Below are 24,978 nucleotides of genomic sequence, written 5' to 3'. Positions count from 1 at the left end.
GGGGGTTGCCGCCGCGCTGCCCGCCCCCTGCTCCCCCCCCCCAGGTCTGGTTCCAGAACCGCCGCGCCAAGTTCCGCAAGCAGGAGCGGGCGGCGGCGGCGGCGGCGGCGGCCGCCAAGAACGGGGCGGCCGGCAAGAAGTCCGACGCCTCCCGCGACGACGAGAGCAAGGAGGCCAAGAGCACCGACCCCGACAGCACCGGCGGCCCCGGCCCCAACCCCAACCCGGCGCCCAGCTGCGGCGGAGGCGGCGGCGGCGGCCCCAGCCCCGCCGCCGGGCAGGGAGCGGCGGGGCCCGGCGGGCCGGGGGGAGAGCCGGGCAAGGGAGCGGCGGGGCCCGGCGGGCTGGCGGCGGCGGGGCCGGGGCAGGGCTGGGCGCCGGGGCCCGGGCCCATCACCTCCATCCCCGACTCGTTAGGCGGCCCCTTCGCCAGCGTCCTCTCCTCGCTGCAGCGGCCCGGCGGCACCAAAGGCAGCCTCGTCAAGAGCGGCATGTTCTGAGCGGCGGCGGCGGCGGCGGCGGCGGCCCCTCCCGCTCGTTAGTATCCGCCGCCCGCCCATAGTAACGGCCAGGGGCCCGGGCTGCGCCGGGCTCCGCGGGGCAGGGACCCCGCGCCCCCACGGGGGGCCGCGCCCGGCTCCCCTCGCCCCCGGCCCGGCGGCGGGGCCGGCCCCGCAGCGCCTCCGCTGGGGCGGGGGCGGGGGGCTGCGGCCGCGCAGGGGGCGCTGCGCGGGCGCGGAGGCGGCGGCGGGCCGCGGAGGCTGCGCCCGCGGGCGGCCCGGCGGCGGGGGAGGGCGCCCTGCCCGCCCGTGGGGGCTTTTTTTTGAAGCCCCTTTTCACGGTCAGCCCCAGCGACAAAGTGTCTTCTCCATTTCCCCCGCCACCCCCCCGCCCCCCCGGCCCCGCGCCCGGGGGCGCTTCTCACTCCGCCGTCCGGTGTCACTGTCCCTCGGTTGGGTCTTGGGTCTCTCCGTGGCCGCCGCCGCCGGCGCCCCGCCGGGCTCGGCCCTGGCCCGGCGGCGGCCGCCGCCTTCGCACCGCGGGTCCGGCCCCTGCAGGGCCCGCGCCCCTCGCGGCGGACGGCTTGTATTTATTATTAATTATTAATTATTATTAATTATTATTATTACACGGTCCACGCAGTTTTTAGGCATCTCCGTTAGGGTTTTCTAATTTTATTTTAAAAGGCACAAACTATAGCTCTTAGTTGAATGTTGACAGGTATGCTTTCTCTTTTTCCGTGTCTTTCTACAACTGTGTTCTGTGACTCAACTGTATAGTGTTAATATCAGTACAGACTTGTCTAGTTGACCGTATAAATAATGTTTTCCCTTCTCGTAGTCTCTATGGCGTGTCTTTATGGAGAAATAAGGTTCTCACGGGTTCGGTTCCCTTTGCGTTTAGAGAGACCAGGTTCAGGCAATGATATATATTTTTGTTATCGGTTGCATGTCGTCTCCTTTTTTTTTTTTCCCTACCTGTTGGAATATGTTTGTGAGCATAATCGTCATAAATTATGTTCAGGGTTTTCAGATTTATTTATATGTGGTTAAAATGAATGCTTCTATTTAAAAGGGGAAATATTTCTACATGTGCATATAGTTTTCCAAGAGTGTACCATTAATTGATTGTTGATAATAAAAACCAAAAGCAAATATAGCACCGTAGCTCTTCTGACTTCTTGTTAGGGCTTTATTCGGGGGGAAGGCTCGGGTTTTTTTTTTTCTTTCTGACAAAGATTGAAGGCGCACATCGCAGAATCTGGACTGAGTCATCAAAAGGAGATGGGGCTCGGCAGCATTATTTTTAATCTGCGTTACCACCAGGAAGACCGTAACTGCGGGTCCCGTCATTACTGCCTAATTGTGCCGTTATTAATTATTTGCAAACAGGCTGAAGGGGGGGGAGGCGGAAGATGCGTCAGATTTGACCTTTTGTCGCTACCTCGAAAATTGGAGATGGCCAGTATTAAGCGATATCCGTTAAAAGAAAAAAGTCTGGCTTGTAAGCGAATAAAGCATCCTGCAGGCCGGCTGAGAGCTTTCGCCAGCCATTATACCGACACGCGGAAGGTAAAATTGGCTTTACAGCTCCGCAGCTTTTCGCAAACGGTTCTTCTGCTTAAACCCTCTGCTTATACCCAGCGCAGGGAGCGGGGCCGTCCGCGGGGACTAGCGCGGCCGCGGGCTCCGTTCCCACCCGGGCCAGGAGTCGTCCAGCGGCCTCACACCTGGGGACCCGCTTTGCTTTTACCTCCCGGCAGCAGGAGGCAGCGGCGGCCGAGATAGCGTCCAGCCCAGCCCAGCCCAGCCCTGCCGCAGCGGGAGCCGGAGCCCCGGCGGCGCGGCCCCGGCGGCGCGGCCCCGGCGGCTCCCCCGCTGCTCGCCCGGCCGGCATGCCAGAGTCCCGCAGGGCACGGGGTAGCAGCAGATACCCAGTCTCGCCAAGGCGAGCCGGCATCCGGCTGCACCAAACCCGCCCCGGGCAGGGCGGGCTCCCGCCCCCGAGAGGAGCCCGGTGCTGCCTCCCGGGGGTGCCCCTGCAGCCGGGGCACTTGCGGGTTAGCTGCAGGGACGCCGGGGCGATGAACTCTGTCTGACTCTGGCAGAATCAGTGGAAAAAAAGAAAAAAAAAAAAAGACTATTTAGGGATTTGGCCAAGAAGCAAATATGGCAAGAGCGTTGGGGTGCTGGGGAGAGGGTGCCACCTCCCAGAGCACAATTAAATGAGCCAGGAAAAACGGGACAAGTTCTGTTTCACTAATAAAAATATTTCAGTAATCAGTTTTAAAATGCTGCAATAAAACATGCAGTCTATTTTCTGGATGAAAAAACCTGTATGCATTTCTTGAATATATGTTTTGTTGTAATGTGGGTAGCTTTTGCCCTTTTACTTTTTCTTCCAAAAGTCATTTCGTGATCTAAGAATATCTTTGCTCAAAGTAAATGGACTGTCTCTAGGAATTACCCAGCTGTGGACTGCAGTGCAACTCTGCTAAAAGTGATCTACGTGGAAAGAGTTTCCTGCAGTGCTCAGTCCACCTGCTTTACCATGGCTGAACTGATCCCTGAGCTCTTAGAGAAGGCGAGACCTGTATTACCAGTAAACCAACCAACCAACCAACCAAAGGTGATTTAAAGATATCTCTCCCGGTCAGGCCTTGCTGTGTGAAGATGAACAGCTTCCATTTTATGGCATGCAGCTGTGATTTGAAAACATTAAGAGATGACAACACACTACTTCTCTGGGAATTTTTTTGCCAAGTTCACTACTTTGTCTGCTAAAACTTGGGGTTTATTTCTAATATGAAGGCTTCAGCTTCCAACAGTGGATCTAGCTACATGTCTGCTAGACCTTTTCTTTCTTTTAATTTGACTACACTGTAAACTGATTTGCATCTTGATCTATCTTCTTCTTGATGATCTAAATAGGCTGTGTCCTTTACACCTCCCACACTCCCTAAGGCTCAAACTTCTAAAATCTTTTCCAGAGCTGGAACCACTCTCTCCTGTTTCTGAAGATGCCTTGCAAAAGGGATACCAGGACAGTACCAAACACTGCGGTGTCTCTCTCATTAATGGTTCATACAGCTAAGATCACCTCTCTATTTCTGATCACAATTTTCCACTTAGGTATCTAAGCTTCTCGTTAGTCCTTCTTGGAAACTTCTCTTCCATCACTTATTCCCTCTGATCCATAAATCCTTCCCCAAGCCACTGCTTTCCATGTTCTGGTCACCCCCACAGTGCAGGGAACCGTGGGAGGCCTGAGGCGTATGGCACCCACCGTTTGCCAGCGTGCCTGTGGTAGACCAGTTGGAACGGTTGATTCATCAACCTTCGTGATTGCTCAGTCAGGTATAAATGGATGGTTTGAAAATACGTGAAGTGTATTTGTCCCACCTCTCTGCAAAGGCAGGAGTTTGAAAAGCAGTATTCATTAAATAAGTAATCTACAGGATTGCTGCTGACCTTTGCAAGCACAGAAGCTGGGAGGGCCATGGGATAGCCAGCAGGAGCCTGGGCAGGAAAAGGATGCCAAAAGGCTGCTTACCAGTGGCGCCAGTGAAAGCCAAATGGGCAAGTTGATCCGTAACACCAAGAGATGCTCTGGGGTTCACAAGGCAAGTAGACCTGGGCAGAAGGACCTAACAAGTCAAAAGATGCTCCAGTAAAGAAATGAGGGTAAGGTTTGTTATTTTCATCGGTTTTACCCCCTAATGTTGTTCAAATAAAGAATAATTTGTTTATTATCCAACTCAAATTCAATATAAACACATGTTGCATCTTGAAGAGTTCAAAGGTAAACTCACATTGTGTGTTTGAAGCAACTGAAGTGTTTCATTGTCTGCTCTTCTAAATACCAAGACTTGGAATTCAGGTCTAATGTCGAATTTGGCTCTGGGGTAGCTCTTGCACACACTCTCACTTTCTTCTCTCCAATACATGAACAGAAGAAGTAATTCCTGATTGCAGTATGAATCTCTCAGACGGATGTATGTATGACAACGCCAACATTAATTTTGCTACTAAAGAATACGTAGCCAGCATACAGGAAAAATACAATTAATAAAAAGAATCCCTTTCACGGAGAAGCAAGTGTGTCTAAATAGTTTAATCTTTACATATCTGCACTTACTTATTAAAGTTATCAAACTATCACCAACCAGTGGGAAAAGGAGGTGTCATGAAAAGTGCCTGTGGTCCATTAGAATATTTTTTGAATCCTCTTTTCTTCCCACCTTTTTTGACACTGTTGAAAGTGCTAATGGATGTACCTAGCAGGACTCCCCCGAGCCAGCCCGACTCCAGTTGAGGCCAGCAGCTCACTGCTGTAGTCTGAAGCGTAAGCTCTTTCTGAAGGCAAAATCTGGGGTCTCTTCTCACGGGAAGGATCCCCACTGTACAGGGGAGGAATAGGACATGAAGCTCACCATTAATTTTTAGACACCTACTAAACTAGTACCTGTCTGTAACTCTTGCTGCACATTTAGCGTGAATCGTTAAGAGTGAAACACTAATCTATAGACTACCCTGATCACCTGTAAAGCAGAGCAGTGCTATGAAGGCCACATTACAATGCGCGATGAAGCCTTCTGCTTCTGTCACCAGTTTCATTTGGTCCTTTACATGCTGTCACCTCACAATTGTTATAAAATAAACTGGTGGCTTCATCCAGGGTGCTAGTAAAACATGGCTCCATCTTAGAAAAACAACTTTGCACCTTGTACCTCACACAAGAGGTCATCAAGTAGGCGAAGGAACGATTTGAGAGAAAATCCATCTTCTCAATTTGTGGGGAATTCATCCAGAAACAGCTCAAGAAACTTTAGCTGTGAAAATGAAGCTCATGCTGCCATATCTAGGTTGGAAATTTCCTTTGGAGTGAGGAAATCACCTTTTGGGCTGATCCTTGTCATGACTATCGTATCAACAGGAAATTAAAATATTTACACTTGAAAAGGGGTATTATTTCATATTGTTATAGCAGGCTGAGGCCATACTTCTTCCTATTCCTTTTTGAAAGAGACGTAGAAGGAAATGCGGGTAACATCTCTTGCTGCTTCAGACAGCGTTCAAAGAGCGTATAAAGTCTATCAATAGCATTAGATAAAAGTTCAAAGCAGTCTTGGGAAGCGTAAGTGAGAGAAACGATGCCTTTCCAGCAGTCTGAAATCTAATGTCAGCATTAAGACCTCTACCAACAGGCTTAAAGTATGGATGGGGTCTTCAGTAGCATTAACTTCAGTAGCATTTCACAGAAAGATGTTTATAGAAAAAGAATCTATACATTAATTTCCCCTAAGGAGAAAATCTATCCAGGGAACAAAGCGCAAATTTTATGAGTTGCTGTAGTTATTTGGTTGAGGAAAAGAAGTGACTGGAGATTGCGTAACCAGTGGCTAAGAGAATTGGTTAACTGGCATAAACGCAGTATTTGGGAAAGCTTGGGTTGCTTTTTTCAGAGGCACGGGTCACCCAGAGCTCCCAGCTGGGGCTGTGGATACTCATCACCTTGAAAAGTCAATCCACTTCTTGAAACCTTCTCCTAAGCGAGTGCCTGCAGCAGTCCCTGCCCCAAGATAGAGCCACAAACCCCTGTGCTTTCAGGCCTGTTAAAAACCCACCTATGCTTTGAAGAGCAAAGGGAGGCGGCTCACCCGTCCCAAGTCAGGCCAGGAACCAGGGGGGCCGTGCAGCTGCAGCAGCTGCCGACGCTTTCCCAGCCTGCTCCCTGACCCGATGACAAGGGAGCCGAGCCACAGAGAGCCAGCACGTCCTGATTTCAGGTGGGCTAGAGTTAATTTTCTTCCTAGTAGCTGGTATAGTGCTGTGTTTTGGATTTAGTAGGAGAATAACCTGATAACACACTGATGTTTTAGTTGTTGCTAAGTAGTGCTTACACTGGTCAAGGACTTTTCATCTTCCCGTGCTCTGCCAGGTGCTCAAGAAGCCGGGAGGGGGCACAGCCAGGACAGCTGACCCAGCTGGCCAACGGGGTATTCCATACCATATGGCGTTATGCTCAGTATATAAAGCTGGGGGAAGAAGAAGGAAGTGGGGGACATTCGGAGTGACGGCGTTTGTCTTCCCAAGTCACCGTTACGTGTGATGGAGCCCTGCTTTCCTGGAGATGGCTGACCACCTGCCTGCCGATGGGAAGTAGTGAATGAATTCCTTGTTTTGCTTTGCTTGCGTGCGTGGCTTTTGCTTTACCTATTAAACTGTCTTTATCTCAACCCAGGAGTTTTCTCACTTTTGCCTTTCTGATTCTCTCTCCCATCCCACTGCGGGGGGAGTGAGCGAGCGGCTGCGTGGTGCTTGGTTGGTGGCTGGGGTTAAACCTCAACACCGCGGCAGCACCTAGCAGTTACCTTCTGGTGCCCGTTTCTAAGCAGAGCCAGGAATAACCTCTGCCCAGTGCTACCCCCGCCTGCCCCTTTGTGGGTAACCATGAACATGCTGGATTGGGCTCAGCATTGGCCTGCCTTCCCTCTTTCCAACTGGGATGCCCTGTGCAGCTTTCCACCTCTGTGGCCTCCTTGGGCTTGTAGGACTCTCTCCCAGTGAACCAAGGCAAGTAGAAGATAATTCAGCTTCAGTGAGTCCTTGTTTGCTTCGCCCCAGCTTTGCACGGGGGAGCCGGGGGAGATACAGCAGAATTGCTACAAAGTGGAAGCTTTAATTTTCGTTGAGGTTTATCATCGTGGTGTTAGTGGAGTTCAACGCGATGTACAGTTACACAGATATGTTCCACAGGCTGTCACAAGCTGCAGGTTATTCTTACTTTTTTTTTTAACCTGAAGAGTCTGACATCGTAGTTCAAAATAATCTCCTCAAAGCAGTGTTGTCAGGAGAACTCAAAAGCTCCTGGCCCTGTATTGATTTCACAATATCAAACTGTTTCTAGAAACAGCTACCAAAATACCCTTGCTGTATTATCTTTAAAAAGGTTACCAAAAGGGATGAGCTCTGAAAATAACCAGTTCAGGAATCTCCATAGGTAATACTGCAAATAAAATGCCACCATATCTAGGATGCAAACGTCCGAGGAACGCCCTCTCACTTTAATTCCAAAGTTACACGCTTTCTTTACAAACTGAGCGTCTCTTCATCTTTTAATAACAAAGTCTTCTTACATCTGGAAGAAAGAGTGGTAGTTAAAACTGTAGCTACTGCTACTGCATGCACTTGTAATGCATTATGTGACAGCCTATTTTAGACCGGTGATGCTCTAAACACAGAGATCTAATTATCACTAGGAATATCGCTACGGAGACAAAAAGTTAGATAAACATGGTGTGGGCGGTTTTGTCCTGCTGCAGAAAAAGAGGATGCGCTAGATGGACATCTAAGCCCTTCACTCCCATCTGATTCAATTCCACTGGAAGCGTAGCACTCCTGAAGTATTTCTGGGCTAATTCACCGACTACCAAATCTGGCAGCATTCACAGAAAGGCGTCAAGAATGATCGAAGGCACACATCATTCAAGAGAGGTGGAAAAGTTATTTGTATTAACAAGGGGGTGTGCTGTACTGTATAATATTAGGTAGATATCAATACTAAAATACTGATGAGAGTGGAGAAGTTAAATTATGCACTTTTGGTTTTTACCCATTTAATCTCACCTTTCAGTGACCGCATCACTCAAGCTCTGTCTAGGAGGAAAAAAAAAGTAGGATAACATATAACAGTACAATCATTTGATGCTTGCCTTAGCAAGTTTAGAACGGGTAAAGGGAGATATTTCCAATCACTAGGTAATCAAACTGAGACTCATTGCCACAAGATTTTGTGGAGGTCAAGATTTTAACAGAATTCTGCAAAAAAATGAGCTCTTAAGTAAGAATATCCAGCCAGTATGGTCTGGGTTAATAAAAGATTCTGAAAGATTTCTGATATTAACCCACCCATTTCAGGGGTAAGCCAATCTCTACTTATTGTAGATGAGATCTTCAACAAATATTTCCCCCCAAAAGATTTCTTGTGTGTTCACCTGCTGCTGCTCAATTCCAGAAATGGGTTTACAAACTGTAGATCACAAGTTTTAGGCTGTACATCGCTCTCTATTTCTATATCCTAATAGCAAATGAGAGCGTGGCCTCCCAAATTTCCCTCATTTACATTTCTTCATTGTCTTTTTTGGTGGGTAATAGTCCCTGTTTTATTTATGGGGTCAGCTTCAATCCTGGCCGAAGTACTTCCACAGCTGAAGTCAAATACATCTTCAAAAGTGATTAATTTTTCCTATTATTACTGATTACTTCCATTGATCAATACTTTCACTGGTGCATACCACTAATACATTTAAATGTCAATGTGGGAATTAATTATCCTTAATTATTTCCTTTCAAAGATCATGAAGTAGAACTTCTTTTTTTGAGATTTTGGGATATATACATAAATTTCAGGCCAGATATGTCTTCAAAATTGTCCAGAATAAGTCGTACAAAACCTCATAAGCCTAAAATACTTTTAAAGTATTTTACTTTTTAAGAATTTTTACAAAGTATTTAAAAGTAATAAAAATGAAAATATTTAATCACTTAGACATATTAAAAAACTCTGTAATTCCTAAACCCAGTTAGATGTGAGTTTTGAGCAAAAAGGGGTTTCTCTAAACAATGGAAAATATTAATGATACAAGAGAAGATTCAATTATATAACTGTGTATTGTAATTCTCAATGATTTATAAAAGGCAAAATTCAGATATGCTACACAATAAATTATCATTAAGACGAGACTACAGTTTGGTCTAATAGAATCCCATTATTTAGAAATGGAAAAAGAAACCCTATTAGATTACGGAGTTAATTCCCTGCCAGTGCTGAGGTCACTGCTCTTTCACTCCCAGCCTATGTGAAAACTTGGTACAGTTGAAGAGTCTTCTCGAGCAGAGTTACAGAAAGACAAGAGGAGCTCTGTGTTGACCTTGCCACTCCCATCAAGGAATGAAAATAGCTGTAGTGGGTAAATCACCTTAATATACAATTTTAAAGAAGAAGAAAAATCTGTTAAGGTCTGGGAGTAAATACCCCAAAATGCAATACGCTCCAGTATTGCCAGTATATGAGGATTGAAGACCAACCGAACTAAAGCCATGGGCTCAAAAAGCTCATCTGTGTACTTCTTTCGCATTCTCTGGATTGTGTGGTCTCCTTTTCCTCCCAGTGATAAATTAGCCACAAGGGATGTGTTTTTTGAGGGGGATATCAGAGGGTATCATAGACCTCAGGCTCCCTCAGCATGGCAGTTTCAGGCAGAAAAGAGCACGGCTTCCAGCTGGGAGTATCCTGTTATCCAAAGGGGAGTCATCTTTTCCCACCTCATCCTGATATGCCTCCCAGATTTTTCTGCACAGCGGTAAAAGCTGACACATGTGCCCTTTGAAGCGCATTGAACTTTTCTCAGGGACAGGTGCACTAGAAATGCAATTTATTCCATAATAACTACTTCTTCCCTCACAGCAACCACAGTTTCTATCCACCGAGAAATGGCTGTGAGGCTCCAGGGGATGCCCAAGCCAGTGCCACACAGTGCACCAAATCCACTTTTATATGTCACTTGTTTGCTCGCTGAGGTTATGAATTGTCCCCAAACAATTTTTCCCCCCGAAAGCTGCTCAGTTCTCTTTGCCGTGAGCACCTGGACCCTCCCTTTCCACCCTGTCACCAACCTGCCGCACAGTTTAAAGGGCTGCAATGACAGGTCTCAAAATGCTCGGTTGTCCCCATTGATGCTGACAACCCTGTGCTGCTGACAGAGCCACCGCCTTGTACTTCAAGGAGCTGTGAAAGAAAAACTTGCTTTTAGTGGAGAAGCTTCTATTTGTCCGTTTAGCATCATTGAACTGGGATTTGTGAGTTTAACAAACCCGCTGTTGAATAAAGATACTAAAATTATTGCTTACATTCAGTGGCTACCTGCAAGGGAGTTGAGAAATAAGTTTTCTATGTTATTATGTCAGGAGGCACAAATCACTTACTCACTTGTGTCATTGGGTTAGATAAACGATAGCTATGAAAAAGTATCAGCTACTGCTAATCAGTGCAGCTCTGTGTGTTTAAAAACCCACACCAATCTGTTGTTCTAAAGAAATAGCTTCCAAAAATTCTTTATTTGTTTGCCACAGTGTAATTATTCATTTTTTTTCATAATAGGAGTCCTGGGCTGGATAGTTGTCTCACCAGCATGCAACTCAAACAAATGAGATGTCACTGATGGAAAACTGATGGAAAAGAAGATTTGAACAATTATACCAAACAGATAAGCCATTAGCTTCTCCCGGGATCTAATGATATGCTCTGCAGGATCATTCGGGCTACAGCCATAATTAAAGCTGGTCCTGAGTCATTCTGTGGTAGCACAAAACATTAACAACGGGGAAAAGAAAACCGTTGGCAGCCCCCATGCAAGAGAGGACTAGGATGAGACTTGTGTCTGACACAGGTTAGGATTGAAATATATTTGAAATACAGGGCTATGAGAAAGAATTAGCATTTTATTACTATTTTATTTAATAGGCTACCATTTGGAAGCATAATCACATCTGGATGAAGACCCGAACATGCTTTTCCACACTGTGTCACCTGTGGGAAGGCCATTATTCAGTTATGCTGAATGTGTTATATTAGTCTATTAATCCCATGTTTAAATTACTCAGTTATTTAAACCACACTCTTTCAGCCTGTTGCTTTTATTAGTTGATAAACACCATCTCTGTTTTTGACCTCCTCTTGATGAAGACACCGGCAGCTGTATTTGCACATTCGTTTTTGTTTTCCAGTGGAAAACCACAATTTTGTGATAAATTAAGTGCAAACCCCAATCCACACGGCCAGTTGTTCAATCCATCTGAAAAGCTCCTTGCGACGTAAGAAAGTCAGCTCGGCCTGTGCTGCCAAAAGGAAACCATTAAGACTGTTTATTGCTATCCTGAGCCTCTTTAAAATTATACACACGATTGCTTTTAAATGTTCCCGTTTGGAAAGAATAAGCATACATGCAAAGGCGTTCCCAGCTGCAGGCTCATTCCTCTCCAAGCAATGCCGTCCATCGTCCTGGAGGAAGGTGGCCTCTTTTTTGCCTACCCCAATATTCTCAAGAAACAACCCAGCTTCTACTGGTAGACAACTGTACACGCACTTAATAGAGCTGGTTCCTAGTTTTGCCCAAGGTGGTCAGAATTTTGCTTTCAAATTTTCTACGTTCAGCCCAAAATTTCACTCTAAATTGCTTTCCCAATGGCTTTACCTCTGCGAGGCATCTTCTTCACGTACAGTATGATGTAAATATTACTGCGGTGGCTAGAGTTAAGAAAAACATTTACTTTTATGGCATTTTTTTCTGTGTTTCACAATAATGAATGTTTAACTTCTCAATGGCATCCGTTAACATGTAAAACGCTGGATAAATAAACCTAATTCAGGCTAAATATATTCTGTAGTCTAGTGTACCCCCGAGGGACTTCCTGTTATCTTTGAAGTGACCAGAGGGAACATGTAGAAAAAACAAAATATGCAGGATTAATGGAACGATCTCTACTCTAAGACAAACATTTTAAGTGTTAACTAATAATTTTAAAATACTTTGGTGCAAATGTATGATACGTTTAGTTTTATTCCATTTGAAATAATTGAACTGGTAAGTCTTTTTCAGAAAGCAAATTATTGTCGCTGCCTCACAGCTCCAATTTATTATCCAAAGTAATAACCTTGGCAAAAATGTCTATTATTTCAACTCTTGAATAAGGACTTGGTTCACATGTCTAATGCCCTGTGTAAGAAAATTAGCAGAAACTCATCTCAATGTGGTTTCAAAGGAGGAAACTAAGCAGACAGCCTTGTTAATTTAGCATATAGACTTGGAATAAAGTACAACATCCATCATCTCTCGAAATTCAATTAAAAATTGGTCTTGTGTCCAAGGAGAAGGAGCCAATTTTCTGCTGGAAGCAGAGTCTTGGAAGATCACTAAAACCCTTAATGGTTCTTTCATTGTGGGAGCCAACATGAAAGAAAAACCAGTTTGGGAGTTCAAATTACCTCTCACATTAAATGCTAGAACATGTGTAATCTTCAGGTTGGGTCCGTTGCTGTTGATGCAATGCTTACTGTCACCGCGGACACACGGGGAATTCCAGCTGTGCTTGTCCCCTGGTCCTTAAAATCTTCCCATGCACTGCTGTACGCTGCGGCAACGCTCAACAGGCTTTTGCATTCAGGGTGAAACACCCTTCCATGCCATATGTCGTGTATAGTTCTTATTCTCCCGCAGTAGGTTTCTATGTGTGATAAAAAAGATGCTTGCAAACACACACTGAGATTTAATATCTGGGGAAAGGGAAGCCTGAAAATATGTTAACAAGATTTTCAGCATTAAACACAATTTTGTTTCAGATTTCAGCTGTTAAACATCTTAATTTGTTTTGCTTTTTACTCCAGTAACATAATGCTAATACACTCTGACAGCTTGTGACTCCATGCCGAGGAGGTTTCGCAAACCAATCTCTTTACTTGAAATTTGATTTACAAAGTGCCTCAGTCCTTTAGCTGGGTGGCAGCAGTCACCGTCACAACACTTGTCATGACTCGAAGTGGGAGCACAATCTGGGCAGTTTTTCCTTGTTTGTTTATTTTCTTCTATTGGAGGATTCACTGAGATGAAAGAATCCTTTTAACCATTTAATGTCCTCATCCGTCGGTCCAGAAAATACTGTCATGCAGTGTCTGCCACACTCCAAAGGAAATAGTGGATTTTTTGGTTTGCAACACACATTAAACTCTTGGTGCAGCATACAGGTAACATCTATCCAGTTTATTGTTACAATATTTGTTTTGGATGAGCTGGTCTAACGGTTAATACAGAAAGCTTTTAGAGTCCACGTTCTCCTTCCAGCCCAAGCTAGTGTTGGGCGGCTTCTCACCAGCAGTGAGGTCAGGCTGCTTTCTGGGCACTCGAGGTCACTGCTGAGCCAGCAGGACCATTTGTTTCAGCTACAGGCCAGCCCCAACCTTCTGTGGGCCATCGTTTTCCTGGGAAATCAGGTTTTTGTCATGTGAGGAGTACATGAGGTGGCACTTCATATCACAAAGCCCTGCAGAACGGGCATGAAAAATAATAGATGATCACAAACATCTGCTCTCAGAGGTAGCCCTCTGGGCTGCTGCCTGCTCTTCGTGGGGGTAGGTATCTTCTCTGCATACATGCACGTGGCTTGTCCTGAATGAGCATATCCTGGCATGTCCCAGCACCCCGACAGGCACGTTACATAGCATGACCACCTCCAGAGGATAAGCACCATGGGGACCATTCATTTGAGTAATTGTATAATTAACTGGAGAAGATGATTTGGCATCAAAACTTAGTGAAAAATCTTTTCTTCACCTCTAAAAATAGATTTTTAGATTTTTTTACATTTATTTTACTAAGATAAAATATCTGTTATTCTCCAGGCAGAAGATGCAACTGCTGCTGTGGGAACAGCAGTGCGGGTGTTTCCAGCTCTCCTTCTCCATAGGTGAGACATGGGAAGCCGAGCTAACGTCACCTAGCTAAGAAGCCCAGCCTGTAGAGAAATAAACCACATCACCCATGAGAACCTTTTGCTTACAGTTTTTAAATCTCCTTTCTTCTAGAAAGGGAACACCTTTTGCCATGTTTTCCTCTCAAAAGGGCATTTAACCAGAAGGGTTCAGCTTGCCTCACTTAGCTCCATACGTAGGAAATAATCTGCTAATGCAACAGGTCTGTATGCTAAATAACTGCGGTCTGCACGGAGATGCTGGAGCTGGCTTCAGCCCAGCCGGCCGCCCCGGGTAGTCTGGCTGAGGCAGGGCAAAGCGTGCTGCCGCTTCATGTGCCGCATTTCCAGACAAGCTGACTCCACTCCTGATGGGCTTCTTGCTCTGGTGACTTTTACTGCGGTACCCTCCTTCTGAACCCCGCAGTCACTGTGCTATAGTCATAGTAACTGTCAAATGCATGCTTTTTAATTTATTTATTTATTTTTATTTTGTTTGATTTTTTGTTACCTATACTGAGTTTCTAGCATCTTTATTGCCATGTTGTCGCCTAAATTAAATTCACTGGTGAAGACATTCTTTCTCTGGACAAATTAGTTTCTGTGTCCCATTTATCCATTTGGAAATAGATACATAATAATGTTTTTCTGCCTCTCAGCGGTGTTTTTAAATCTTATTCAACTAACGATTGCAAAGTGCTTTACTGTTTTCTGGTGACGACGGGCTTTGTAAGCACCGGTAATAAAGTGTGTGGTCCGGGAAGTACCCCACTGACTCCAGTCCCCCTTTTCTGCTTGTGCTACTTGAAATATAGTTAAAAAACTGAAAATAGTTGAAAACCTGAAAAACCAAGTCTAGGTACCTATGCTTTTACACAAGACCAGTGGCCCTGGGTACCTGACTTGAGGGCTATTAAAGATGTCTGATTATCTGGGGATTCAATCAGGCATCCTCAAAAATCCAGCTGTTTCCAAGTCCCTGGCATTGGGTGCTCAAGTATTGCAGTATTCAAAATGCTTCAAAGTCTTGCCCAAATTATTTTCTATTACTGCAATACAAAGGAAGTAACTGACATTTGTATTCAAGCTGCAGCTCAGTACTGCCAAAAGAGAGACATCTTGCCTTAAAACTGTAAACAAGTAAAATGATATTGTAGAATTTATTTCCTTTCCATGATGAAAAGTACTATAGCAGCCTGTAGAGAAATATGTCTTCTTACATTTGCCTCGCTAGCCACAAGGATTTAATAAAGATTCTCAGTGCACATAGCTTTGCCACACTTGGGCTGCTTCAACCATCTTATTATTTACCTATTTCTGCGAGAGTCCCCACGGCAGGCAGTGTCTGCCCTGTTTGCACGCACCTTTCCGAAGCCTACCAGGCAGCAACCATGTTTATTTACAGCTCTTCTTTCTAACTGCAAAAGGACAGCAAGCAGCTGAGAAATGCTATATTGATCAATTGAAAAGAATTTCTGGCTAAAAAGCAGAATCCCTGGCATCCGAGGGAAGAAATGGAACTGCCTGCGGCGGGTGGTGACAGCAAACTGCAGCGCAGGAGGAGCGGGGGCCGGAGCCGGGCCGGGCGGTGCGGCGCGGGCAGCAGGGCCCTGCAGCGCCGGGCAGGGCGGGCTCTGGCCGAACCGGCTCCTGGCGGGCTGGGATGTGCCGTGGGAGCACAGCCGGATTTTGTTCTTTCTGCGCAGGACAAGGCCGAGAAACTGGCTCTATCCTAGGTCGTGAACAAGAGGGGAGAAGTGCTGCAACTCCACCATTTACCCTTCCAGAGCTTGCTCCTTGCTGAAGCCATTTTCCATCATAGGCACGCAGTTCCTGGGCATCATTTATCACAACTCTTCTGCATCTGACGATTTATTCGCGTTCTTCATTTTACCTTGCCTATAGCTGGTAGGAGTTAAAGTTGATTACTTTTTACGTCAAAGCTTACTGACTACAGTGTAAGCCTTCAGCCCCTGGGTTAACAACGCATGAAGGTTGTTGTCAACTGGAAGTGTGTGAAAATAGCCACCCGCTGCTTCAGGGATAGAGGATGCTTGAAAAGCCTTGAAGCAGCAAAGAGAAATGTATTCATGTGTTTGATTGTGTTCATGCTGTAAGCAGATTTTAACCGTTCAAGATGAAGAGAGATATTGAGAAAGCCAAGTATTGAGTGATAATATTCCATCATAAACTGTTTATCTGCATCTATACCTTGCTCAATTATTATCTACTTAACACACAGTAGAAATGTGAAAAAATACAGCTTTGACGTTAATGTACCACCTACATAAATTTGAACGGTATAGAAATGCAATAGCTGTAAATGTCACTGTAAATAGTCACCCAGGTTTTTTTCCCAGATGTAAACTTAACTACATGGAAGACTTGCAGGTTGTGCAAGTTAAAAGCTTTCTCCTTCCCCTTCACCCCTCACACTGAAGTGAATCACTGTGAAGGCAGCGCAGCCGCCTGAGCATCTCAGTCTTTGGTTTACCCAAAGGTTTCTCAGAAGTCCATCATCTGCAAAGGTGATTTAATGAGGCAAGCGTTGCAATTGAAACTACAAGCACCATCCTCTTCTGTATAAAACACAGTGCAGCGAAGGCATCAGTTAGCTGTGACAATTTTGGTTCACTCAGGGAAAGCCTCTGTGCGTTGTTACCAGTCGGGGACACACCTGGCCCCAATATTGCAGAACGTTGTGGCAGATGGGCTTTGCCACCACAGGCAAAAAAGTCAGCTGTCATGCTTTTTGTTACTTCTAGTTTTGATTATCAAACCACATGCACTTATACTGGACTGTATCATCCAGTCAAGTGAAATATTCTTTTACACAATTCAGAGAAAAAAAACCTCAAAATTGACTATTTGCTAAGCACAGAAGGATATAAAAATACTAATCAACCGTTCCAGGAGAAATATAAGAAGAAAGCTACCAGCAAAGTTTTGCAAGGAATAAAGACCTCTATTCCTATAAAAAGATTTGAAAAATGCAGCTGCTTTTCTGCAAGGTGAATAGAGCAGATTCTGCAGCAAAACCTTCCCATGTATTTTCACATTGCTGTGGGCAAAAGCACGTTAGTCACTACCTTTAAAATAGATAATGGCTTTTCAACTGTTGTGTGCCAATGTGTGTCCGTAACAAATGCTCTGAGAGATAACAGCTTTGGCTGAGGCAAATGGATGAGAGTCGGGACTGGCTGATTTGCCTCCACCACTACCTCCCAGCTTTGCTGTCAGCATGTATATGCACACTAAACACATAGCTTGCATCCCCAGATAAGTGTTTGAAAGTGGTTTTGTGAGGCTGCAAATTAATTTTGAAATTCAGCTTTGGTCCACTGGAACAGACATGTAATTATATCAGTTAGCAGCACACTTTGTCATAGTTCCCTTTTCAATGTCGTCCTACCTTACCTTTTCCAAAGTAATAACAAGGTACAAAATACATTTAGGACTACTGGTAAGATATGTGTTAATTGGCTTCTTTACGTAGAGTGCTGTCCTTTTATCCTTGTGTTTTAAACTCATCCTAAGACCTGTGAATACTTAGAACAAGAAGGCAGAATGCATTTCACAGCTCTCTCTAACATGGCTCTCTTCACACGTAACTTACCTAAAGCCTAACTGGGACGTGGCTGGGTGAAGAGGGTTTGCAGGAGTCATGTACGGCTTCAGCACGAGGGTCCCCCCTCCCAGACTCCGTAAGCAGTGCCTCCACTCGCCGGGGGACAGGCACCATCAGCGCTGCCCTCTGCCCAGGAGTGGTTCCAATATAAACCCAGGGAACCAGGGAGGGCACCAAAAAGCTACGTCAAATATGAACCAGTCTAATTTTTCTAAAAAGCCTCCAAAATGTCAGTCCATGAAACAGGTCAGAGAGCTCAGTTTCACCCTCAGGTTGGTGATGATCGGAGTGTCAGGTAAAGCTTTAAACTACGACTTGAATAGTGGCACAAAGTCCAATACAGAAAGCCCAAGCTGAAAACTAGTCTACTTCAATACATTAGTATTAATTAATAGACCATACGGATGCCAAATCACTCACCAGAATTCATTTTTCGTAAGAAAAACGTCCTATTCATTTTCTGAGCTGGAAAAGATTTGGTGACCCTATTTCTGAGACCTTCCTCATATGTTTGTAACCTTTTTATCCCCATTAGCATCTGAGAGGTGTCCTCCCAAGTATATATTGCATAAAGGTGCATATTCATATCACTTTCAAGTGATTGAGGGTGCTTCGAGACACAGCAATTCTAAGTGTTGTGGCATGCTGGGGCATGACATCCCATCCTCAGGTGCCAGGTACAGGCACATTATTTGATTCGGTTGTGAAAGTCTTCTCCCAAGACATATTTTAGTACTCTCTCAGCTAGGATTGAATACAGGAAATTTTCTCGTTTGCAGAAAACGTTGATCTTCATAGTTTACGCTGTTAAACCTATCTAGAAATAGCATGACTGGCTAATAGCTGTTGCATTGGTGATTTTGTTTCTGGGAATACAGACTTAATGACCGTCCTGTTATCCAGTAATGCGTATTTGTGAATGCCCTGAAAACATAGTTTGGTTATTTTTATGATTTTTTTTTTGCGAGCTCTTTAAACTGCTGAAAGACTAATGGAACCATTGCAGTCCTTGCAGGAGGTATACAAACATAAGAAGTAGGTAACTATATTTAGGGTTGTGCAAAATTCCCTAGGAGAGTCTCGAAGTTGAGGATGCTGTGGAGAGCAACAGGGTTTCTCCCAGGGAGTCACACACTTGAGGTGCAATATTGCCAGAGATCCTCTTCGCCCTTTCACAAGAACTGTGTCAGGTGCCAGGTGTATTGTACGGAAAGCATGGTTTAGTGAGCTCCGGCAAACCAGAGACTAGGCAAAAGATTACTTTGAAGAGCTACGTCATGTATTACAGAATAAGCATCATTTGCTACCCGATATTGGTGCTTAACTTTTTGGAAGAAAAGGTTTGACCCAACTGTCTGAGACATTTTCTGTCCCACAAGCCCTAACGCTCTGCTCTGACACTCCGCACAGGAAGGTACCAGGTAGTTTCCAGAGATGTGGATGGCACATCTCTTTGCATGCTTGTCATTGGAGTAGTTTGTTGTCTATAATCAGAAATGATGGACAAACGGAATTTTTAAAATCTTGTTTTCTTCTTGCTGTTTGATAAATTCTGTTATTTCAAGGAATTCTGTTAATTTTGGTTTAGTTTCTAGACCCATGCAACAGGCTTCAGCATGTTCTAAGCAGCAGGTTACCTGCATAGGAAAAATGCAGCTGTAAACTATGGATGTGGCACTAGCTAAGACAATTTGCAGTGCATCATGTACAGTGAAGCAGATGGACTCTACAGACGAGTTAACAGTGACTCATAAGATTGTCTTAAATAATGGATTTTTTTTTTTCCGAAACGGCTTAAAACCCCATATGCTTTGGGCAGGAGAGCTCCAATAGCTACTCTTGCAGAGCATGGGGTATTCAGTAAGGTCTACAGAGCAGCAGCTATAGCCTTGCAGAGGGATAAGCATCCCTCTTGCATGTTTAACTCAAGCTACATTTTATTACAAAGATGAACAAGAAAACAGAACTCCCCCCCCAAAATACCAACCCCACACTGTACTGTGAGAAGGGTCACAGCCCACCCTGTACTTTCTATCTCCGTTTTGGGCTCTTATTGCTTGCAAAACTTGAGCGGCTTCCAGTTTAGTCATTTCCCCTTATCAGGGAATTCAGATGAAATTACATTCCTACCGGAGGCTTTTAGAGGTATATAGGAGTCCTGTTTGACTTTACAGGAGATGTATTTTTCTGGCATCTTTTCTTTTTTTTCCAGCCAAGTGGTGGTCATCTGCTCACTTCCAGTGTCCACAATCCCTTCTGATTTTCACTGCAGACGTGTCTCTGAAAATAAGCATTTTGTCATCTCATTCCCCAGTTACCCGACCTTTTCTCAGGAGAGCAGAGACCGGGGGGGAGAAAAGTGGGGCGAGCCCCCTCTCCACAAAGTTTATTGAGTAAGTACTTAACCAGCTTCCCATTATCGAGAAGGGGATCCATCTGAGACCAAATCTTTGCTAAATTGGGCAGCAAGAACTGTACCTAAAGCTAATTTTCTAAACAAAGTGGCAGCTGCCTGCTTTTAACTATCCCCCAGAAGAGTTGTCTGGGTAAGGATCAATACTCATGAGATGAGCAAGCTACTGCTCTTTATTACCTGTGCCTAGAGCCTCCAACAGCTACCAGCGCCTGGCTGTGCTTGCTGATGATCTCTGCACCAAAACACTCGCTAAAGAGAGAAAACAAACAGCAAAACAAAGGGGGTCGGCTGGACACCGGAGCAAGGGTGCAGAGGATGAAATGGAGTCCTCATCCCGCCTGGCTGCCATGGGGGCAGGGGGAGAGGGATGGAGGCATCACACTTGGACAGGCTGTGGAGCAGGCACAGAGCTCTCCTGGGGGACCTGGCACACATCCCCCTTTGCATGGGGTATCCTCTGCCCCGAAGTCTGAGCCTCGGCTGTCGCAGCCCACTCCTCTCCCACACTCCCCCCTATTTCTTCCATATGCCCCCAGATTCATCCCGCTGCTCAGCAAGCCATCGTCCTCTCCCGGGGCACGCCGAAGCCCTGTTAGCAGGGTGGTCTCCCTTGGGGCCCTCCTGGCAGCCTTTGCTACCTGCAGACGAAGGTGCTGGTGAGGTGAGAAGGTGACACAACTCCCCTTTTCTAAGGTTTGTGGAATTATTTTGGCATTAAATCAGTGCTGGTGGAGCGCACCCCCATCGGTGCCCTTTTAGGATCATAAACAGCTCTGGACAGGTCACAGCTGCCAGGTTACATTCACGAGAAAATAATAATAATAAAAAAATCATACCAGGATTTCCACCATTTTACTTGACTCATAAGGGTCACAACCACCAAATCCGTGCTTGTCTGGGTGCCCAGCAGCCTTGGTGCAGAGCTGCTGAAGCAGAAACAGCTGCCCGACCGCCTCCAAATCCGGCCTCAGAGCAACCTCCAGCGGCAGCGGGCTGTTCCCGCAGACACGGCACCGGTGCTCGCCCCTGGGAACCCCAGCCTACCTCTTCCACCACAGAGCAATGCTGGCCCTCTGACCAGAGACGTACATGCAGAAATGAAGACCACTACCATTTCCATTAAGGCACCGGGATAAAAATCTGCTTTCAAAAAATTAAATTGTCAGTACTTCCCCATGACTTATCTAACAGCCAAGATGTGCTTCTGGCACAAAACCAAACCCGTCATCCACTGAAGACCCAATTAAAAAGCAAAAAAAGGGGCAGTTATTAGTTTAGAATTTTGTGTCAACTTTTGCTGGTTACTGGTGAAGCCACATACTCGTTGACATTCAAGAATCAGTGATACTGCAGCACATGCATAACTAAGCACAAACTCAAGGATCTTTGCTATCCAGAAATGGAATTAACCAAGCACGTATTGAGCTTTACAGTACATAAAGTGCTTTATTGAGTCAAAGTCTGAACCACAGCCCACCGACATCAATGAAAGCTCTTCTGAGGACTTTTGGTTCGACTCACAGAAAGCCATCTCTGCTCGTCTTTTACCACGACTGCCACACGTGCTCTCAGAAATACAGCTTACAGCAGCAATCCACAGGGTATCGTCCCATCTCAAGTATGTCTTTTTTATTGTCTCATTTCATATACCAAGTGGAATATAGCTTGCTTCAGCCTAACCCAACCAAGCAGAAGCTTTTACCAGCGGGATGTATGCACTCTGCAATCCAGTTTCACAGACACGTCGCATGCAATAGGAGAAATTAGTTACAATAAGCAAAATCAACACCACCAAAGGTAATCAACATTTTATTTATAAACAGACATTTACTATAAAAGCTGTTGCATTTTAGACAAGTTTTCCTAATTTCCAGAGGCATTTTAGAATAAATAAAATAAAGGAAAGATTAGCATAATTGGTATTCAACATTAGCCCCAGCTAGGACAGCAATCCTTGTCCTTGAATGGACATGCAGGTAAGGATGGTCCCCTTCTGGTTCACCAACCTTTAGGACATTCACTGAGAACTACAGATATATTGCATCAATAACACTATATAGCAAGAGTAAGGAAAAAATACACCATGGAAAATGGGGTTGTGAAATACAGATGGGTTATGACACCTCTTCAGGTTCTCTGAAGTAGTAAGAGGCTAAATAAATTCTGAAACATCTAAAACCCATTACATACATTGTACTTGCTTAGCAATAATATATCATTTTTTGCAACAAATACATTTACATTGTAGTTCAATTGTAGTAAAGCGTTATTTTTTTCTGTGCTCAAAGTTCCTGATAAGAAATGTATCATATTTATGTGCTTAAACTGGGAAAAAAAAAAAAAGGAAAAAAAAAAAGGATCTTAGCCTGAATGAATTTGCCATGTAAGACTCCAAAGGAAATACAAAATCAAACACAAGCAATTGGCAAGTACACTTTAGAAAACTGTTGAAAATTATTTTTTGCTGGTGAATAGATGTTCATGAGGGGGAAGAAACCGTCGTCTGAGAAAGCCGCTTCATTTTGCTGTATATACAATCAAACTTCACTAAAACATGCATATATGAAACTAATTGATAGACACTGGGATCCATTTCTAAGCAGCTTCAGAGATCCACTGGTGTGTCTGCAGTGCGATGCATACCCCCACCCCACCCCTCGCCCATGCATTTTAGTCCCAACCATTACTCCTACGCGAATGAGCAGCAGATCTAACCTCTGTGACAACCAACCCTTTTATACACTTGGAGACCAATTTGGACATCTAAACTCTATCACGTGGGTGAAGCGGTGTTAGTGACTCATACCAAATAGATGCACAAGCATGCACAGTCTCGTTTAAAAATCAGGCCCAGACATCATATATTCACATATCCTTAATGCAGTGCATGGAATTATACAGATGTACGAAGTCGGTTATAAAATCTGGTTCTTGAATTTCCATGTTATGCATTATTTGCGGGAAAATGTTATGATGACCACATGCAAAATATAAGCATCCTGGTTATCAAAACCCTTTAACAGTAAATCATGCAGATGGTTAGTCAAAATATTGGACATCACTTTTATTTCCAAAACATTTTTCTGATTTTTCATTTTTTTAAAAAATATTCCCCAGGTGAAGTCCACGAAGGACTTCAGCTTTTTGGATTTATTGCATCCATAAGTCATCGCTGACAGTGTGCAACAGCTTTGCATTTTCTAAGGCACAATTTTAAGGAAGTAACATGTAACTTTCCAGTAGATAGTCACAATGTCCTCCAAAGACAACATCATCCATGGGTTTTCAATGACACGCAGTTTTGCAGGGGTATGCATCTCACATGCAAGCAACTGTCTAGTGTTTAAATAAATAGTTGCTAGCTACAGAACAACTCAAAATTATTGCTTCCCTAATAACCACTTCATTTCCATTTAACAACACATCAAAAGACAATGGATGTGCACATCGATAAAATAAATCTCTATTAATTTAGTTTTATCACGGTTTTAAGGCAGAATAGGTAGATTTTTTTTCCTCCATTTTAAGTTGCATCGTGAACTGCTAAAATGGGCTATTTCCAATAACTGTTTACCAAAAAGTGCTAGGATATTTTACAATTGCAACACATCCCCTAACCTTGTCTGGGTATTGTAGATAAAGTGACACAGCTCTGACCGCTGTTTCAATGAGCTGCTGGATGACTTCAGTAAGGAGCACATGCTTAATCAAAAAGCACAAAGGAAAACTGGCCCAGAGACAGGCAAGTTAAAGTTTTTTTGCCTACCGCTGCCAGCCTCCTCCCCGCCTGCCTTCCGCACTCCTGGGTTTTGCTGACTTCTTTATTGGGGTGGAGTACGGAGGGACACAGGCTCAAGGCTGTTTAATTCGCTGCTCTGGAGGGCACCCAAACCATATGTGTTTCTCTGCATGAGATTTCAATCAACCGTAATGTTTGCATTTGAGCCGATCTCAAACCAACTCAGACCACTGAGACTCACAATTCAGCTGTGTCCACCCACTCAGCCACCTCTCCCCCACATCACCTTTCATCAAGTTTAATAACAACACAGGCTGCTGAACTTAGTAAGGAGGATTGCTCCTAACGGGAATCTTGCCATTGTTAACGGTATACAGTCCTTAGGTTTAATGAAGAAATCTTTATTGGAGAGAATATTAAGCTATAGTCATGAACATTACTTGAGGTACACAAACAAAGAAGTCCTATCACTAAAGGTGCAATAATTTATTTGTATAACTCCTACCCTCCACTGAAGGTAATATAAACACAAACTGCTTCAGAACTACAGGATGCATTATCAAACTAGTCTCTGTATAAAAAAAAGTTATAGCTTCAGTTTTAACAGAGAAGTTGTGCTGTGATGTTTAGTTTTTCAAATGCACTGATTAGATACTACCTTAAAATTACTTCTCAGCTCAAGTTGGCATATTCTATAAAGGTTCTGTAAACTTAAACTTTTTAATTCCTAGAAATATTAAAACAAAACAGCTTTATTGCATGTTTATTTTCTTATTACTTTTAAAAGAACAAGGTAACAGACTGGAAATCATAAACATATCTGAAAGGTGGGATTTTTTTTCTTCTGTAGTACTTGGGCTTTGCCTTCCCAAACATGGTCATACATATTTTGCAAATTTCACAAGAAGGGGAAAAACCAACATATTGCATTTTAAAGGAGCAGGTGCAGCGTTTTTATGAGTTTTCCAAAATGAGATGAGAACCATGATGTCCATGGATTCAAGCTCTTACAAGTGATTGTCTGGAGGCAGCCGATACATATGAGAAGAGAGTTCCTTCTTGAAAGTTATTAGGACTGAAAGTCATGTCACAATGTAGTTGGCTGTCCAGCAGCTGGATAAACCAAAATGAAACCAAGTCATTAGTTGACAAATTTTAACAAACATACACA

General features: G+C 44.4%; 2 protein-coding genes across 2 annotated transcripts in view; one reads left to right on the top strand and one right to left on the bottom strand.

Moving 5' to 3' along the window:
* Positions 1 to 500, top strand: part of PHOX2B (paired like homeobox 2B) — a 1,992-nt gene extending 1,492 nt beyond the window's left edge. Inside the window, exon 3 of the mRNA XM_075150545.1 lies at positions 45 to 500. Within this exon, the coding sequence (XP_075006646.1) occupies positions 45 to 500 (456 nt within the window). The remainder of the gene's footprint in view (positions 1 to 44) is intronic.
* Positions 501 to 21,862: 21,362 nt separating this feature from the next.
* Positions 21,863 to 24,978, bottom strand: part of LIMCH1 (LIM and calponin homology domains 1) — a 186,315-nt gene continuing 183,199 nt past the window's right edge. The window contains exon 35 of the mRNA XM_075148972.1: positions 21,863 to 24,920. Coding sequence (XP_075005073.1) covers positions 24,895 to 24,920 — 26 coding nt within the window. The 3' untranslated portion in view covers positions 21,863 to 24,894. The remainder of the gene's footprint in view (positions 24,921 to 24,978) is intronic.

The sequence above is a fragment of the Calonectris borealis genome, chromosome 4 (genome assembly GCF_964195595.1).
Source record: "Calonectris borealis chromosome 4, bCalBor7.hap1.2, whole genome shotgun sequence".
NCBI lineage: Eukaryota > Metazoa > Chordata > Aves > Procellariiformes > Procellariidae > Calonectris > Calonectris borealis.
The sequence above is the reverse complement of the archived record's forward strand: the minus strand, read 5'-3'. Positions and strand labels throughout refer to the sequence as shown.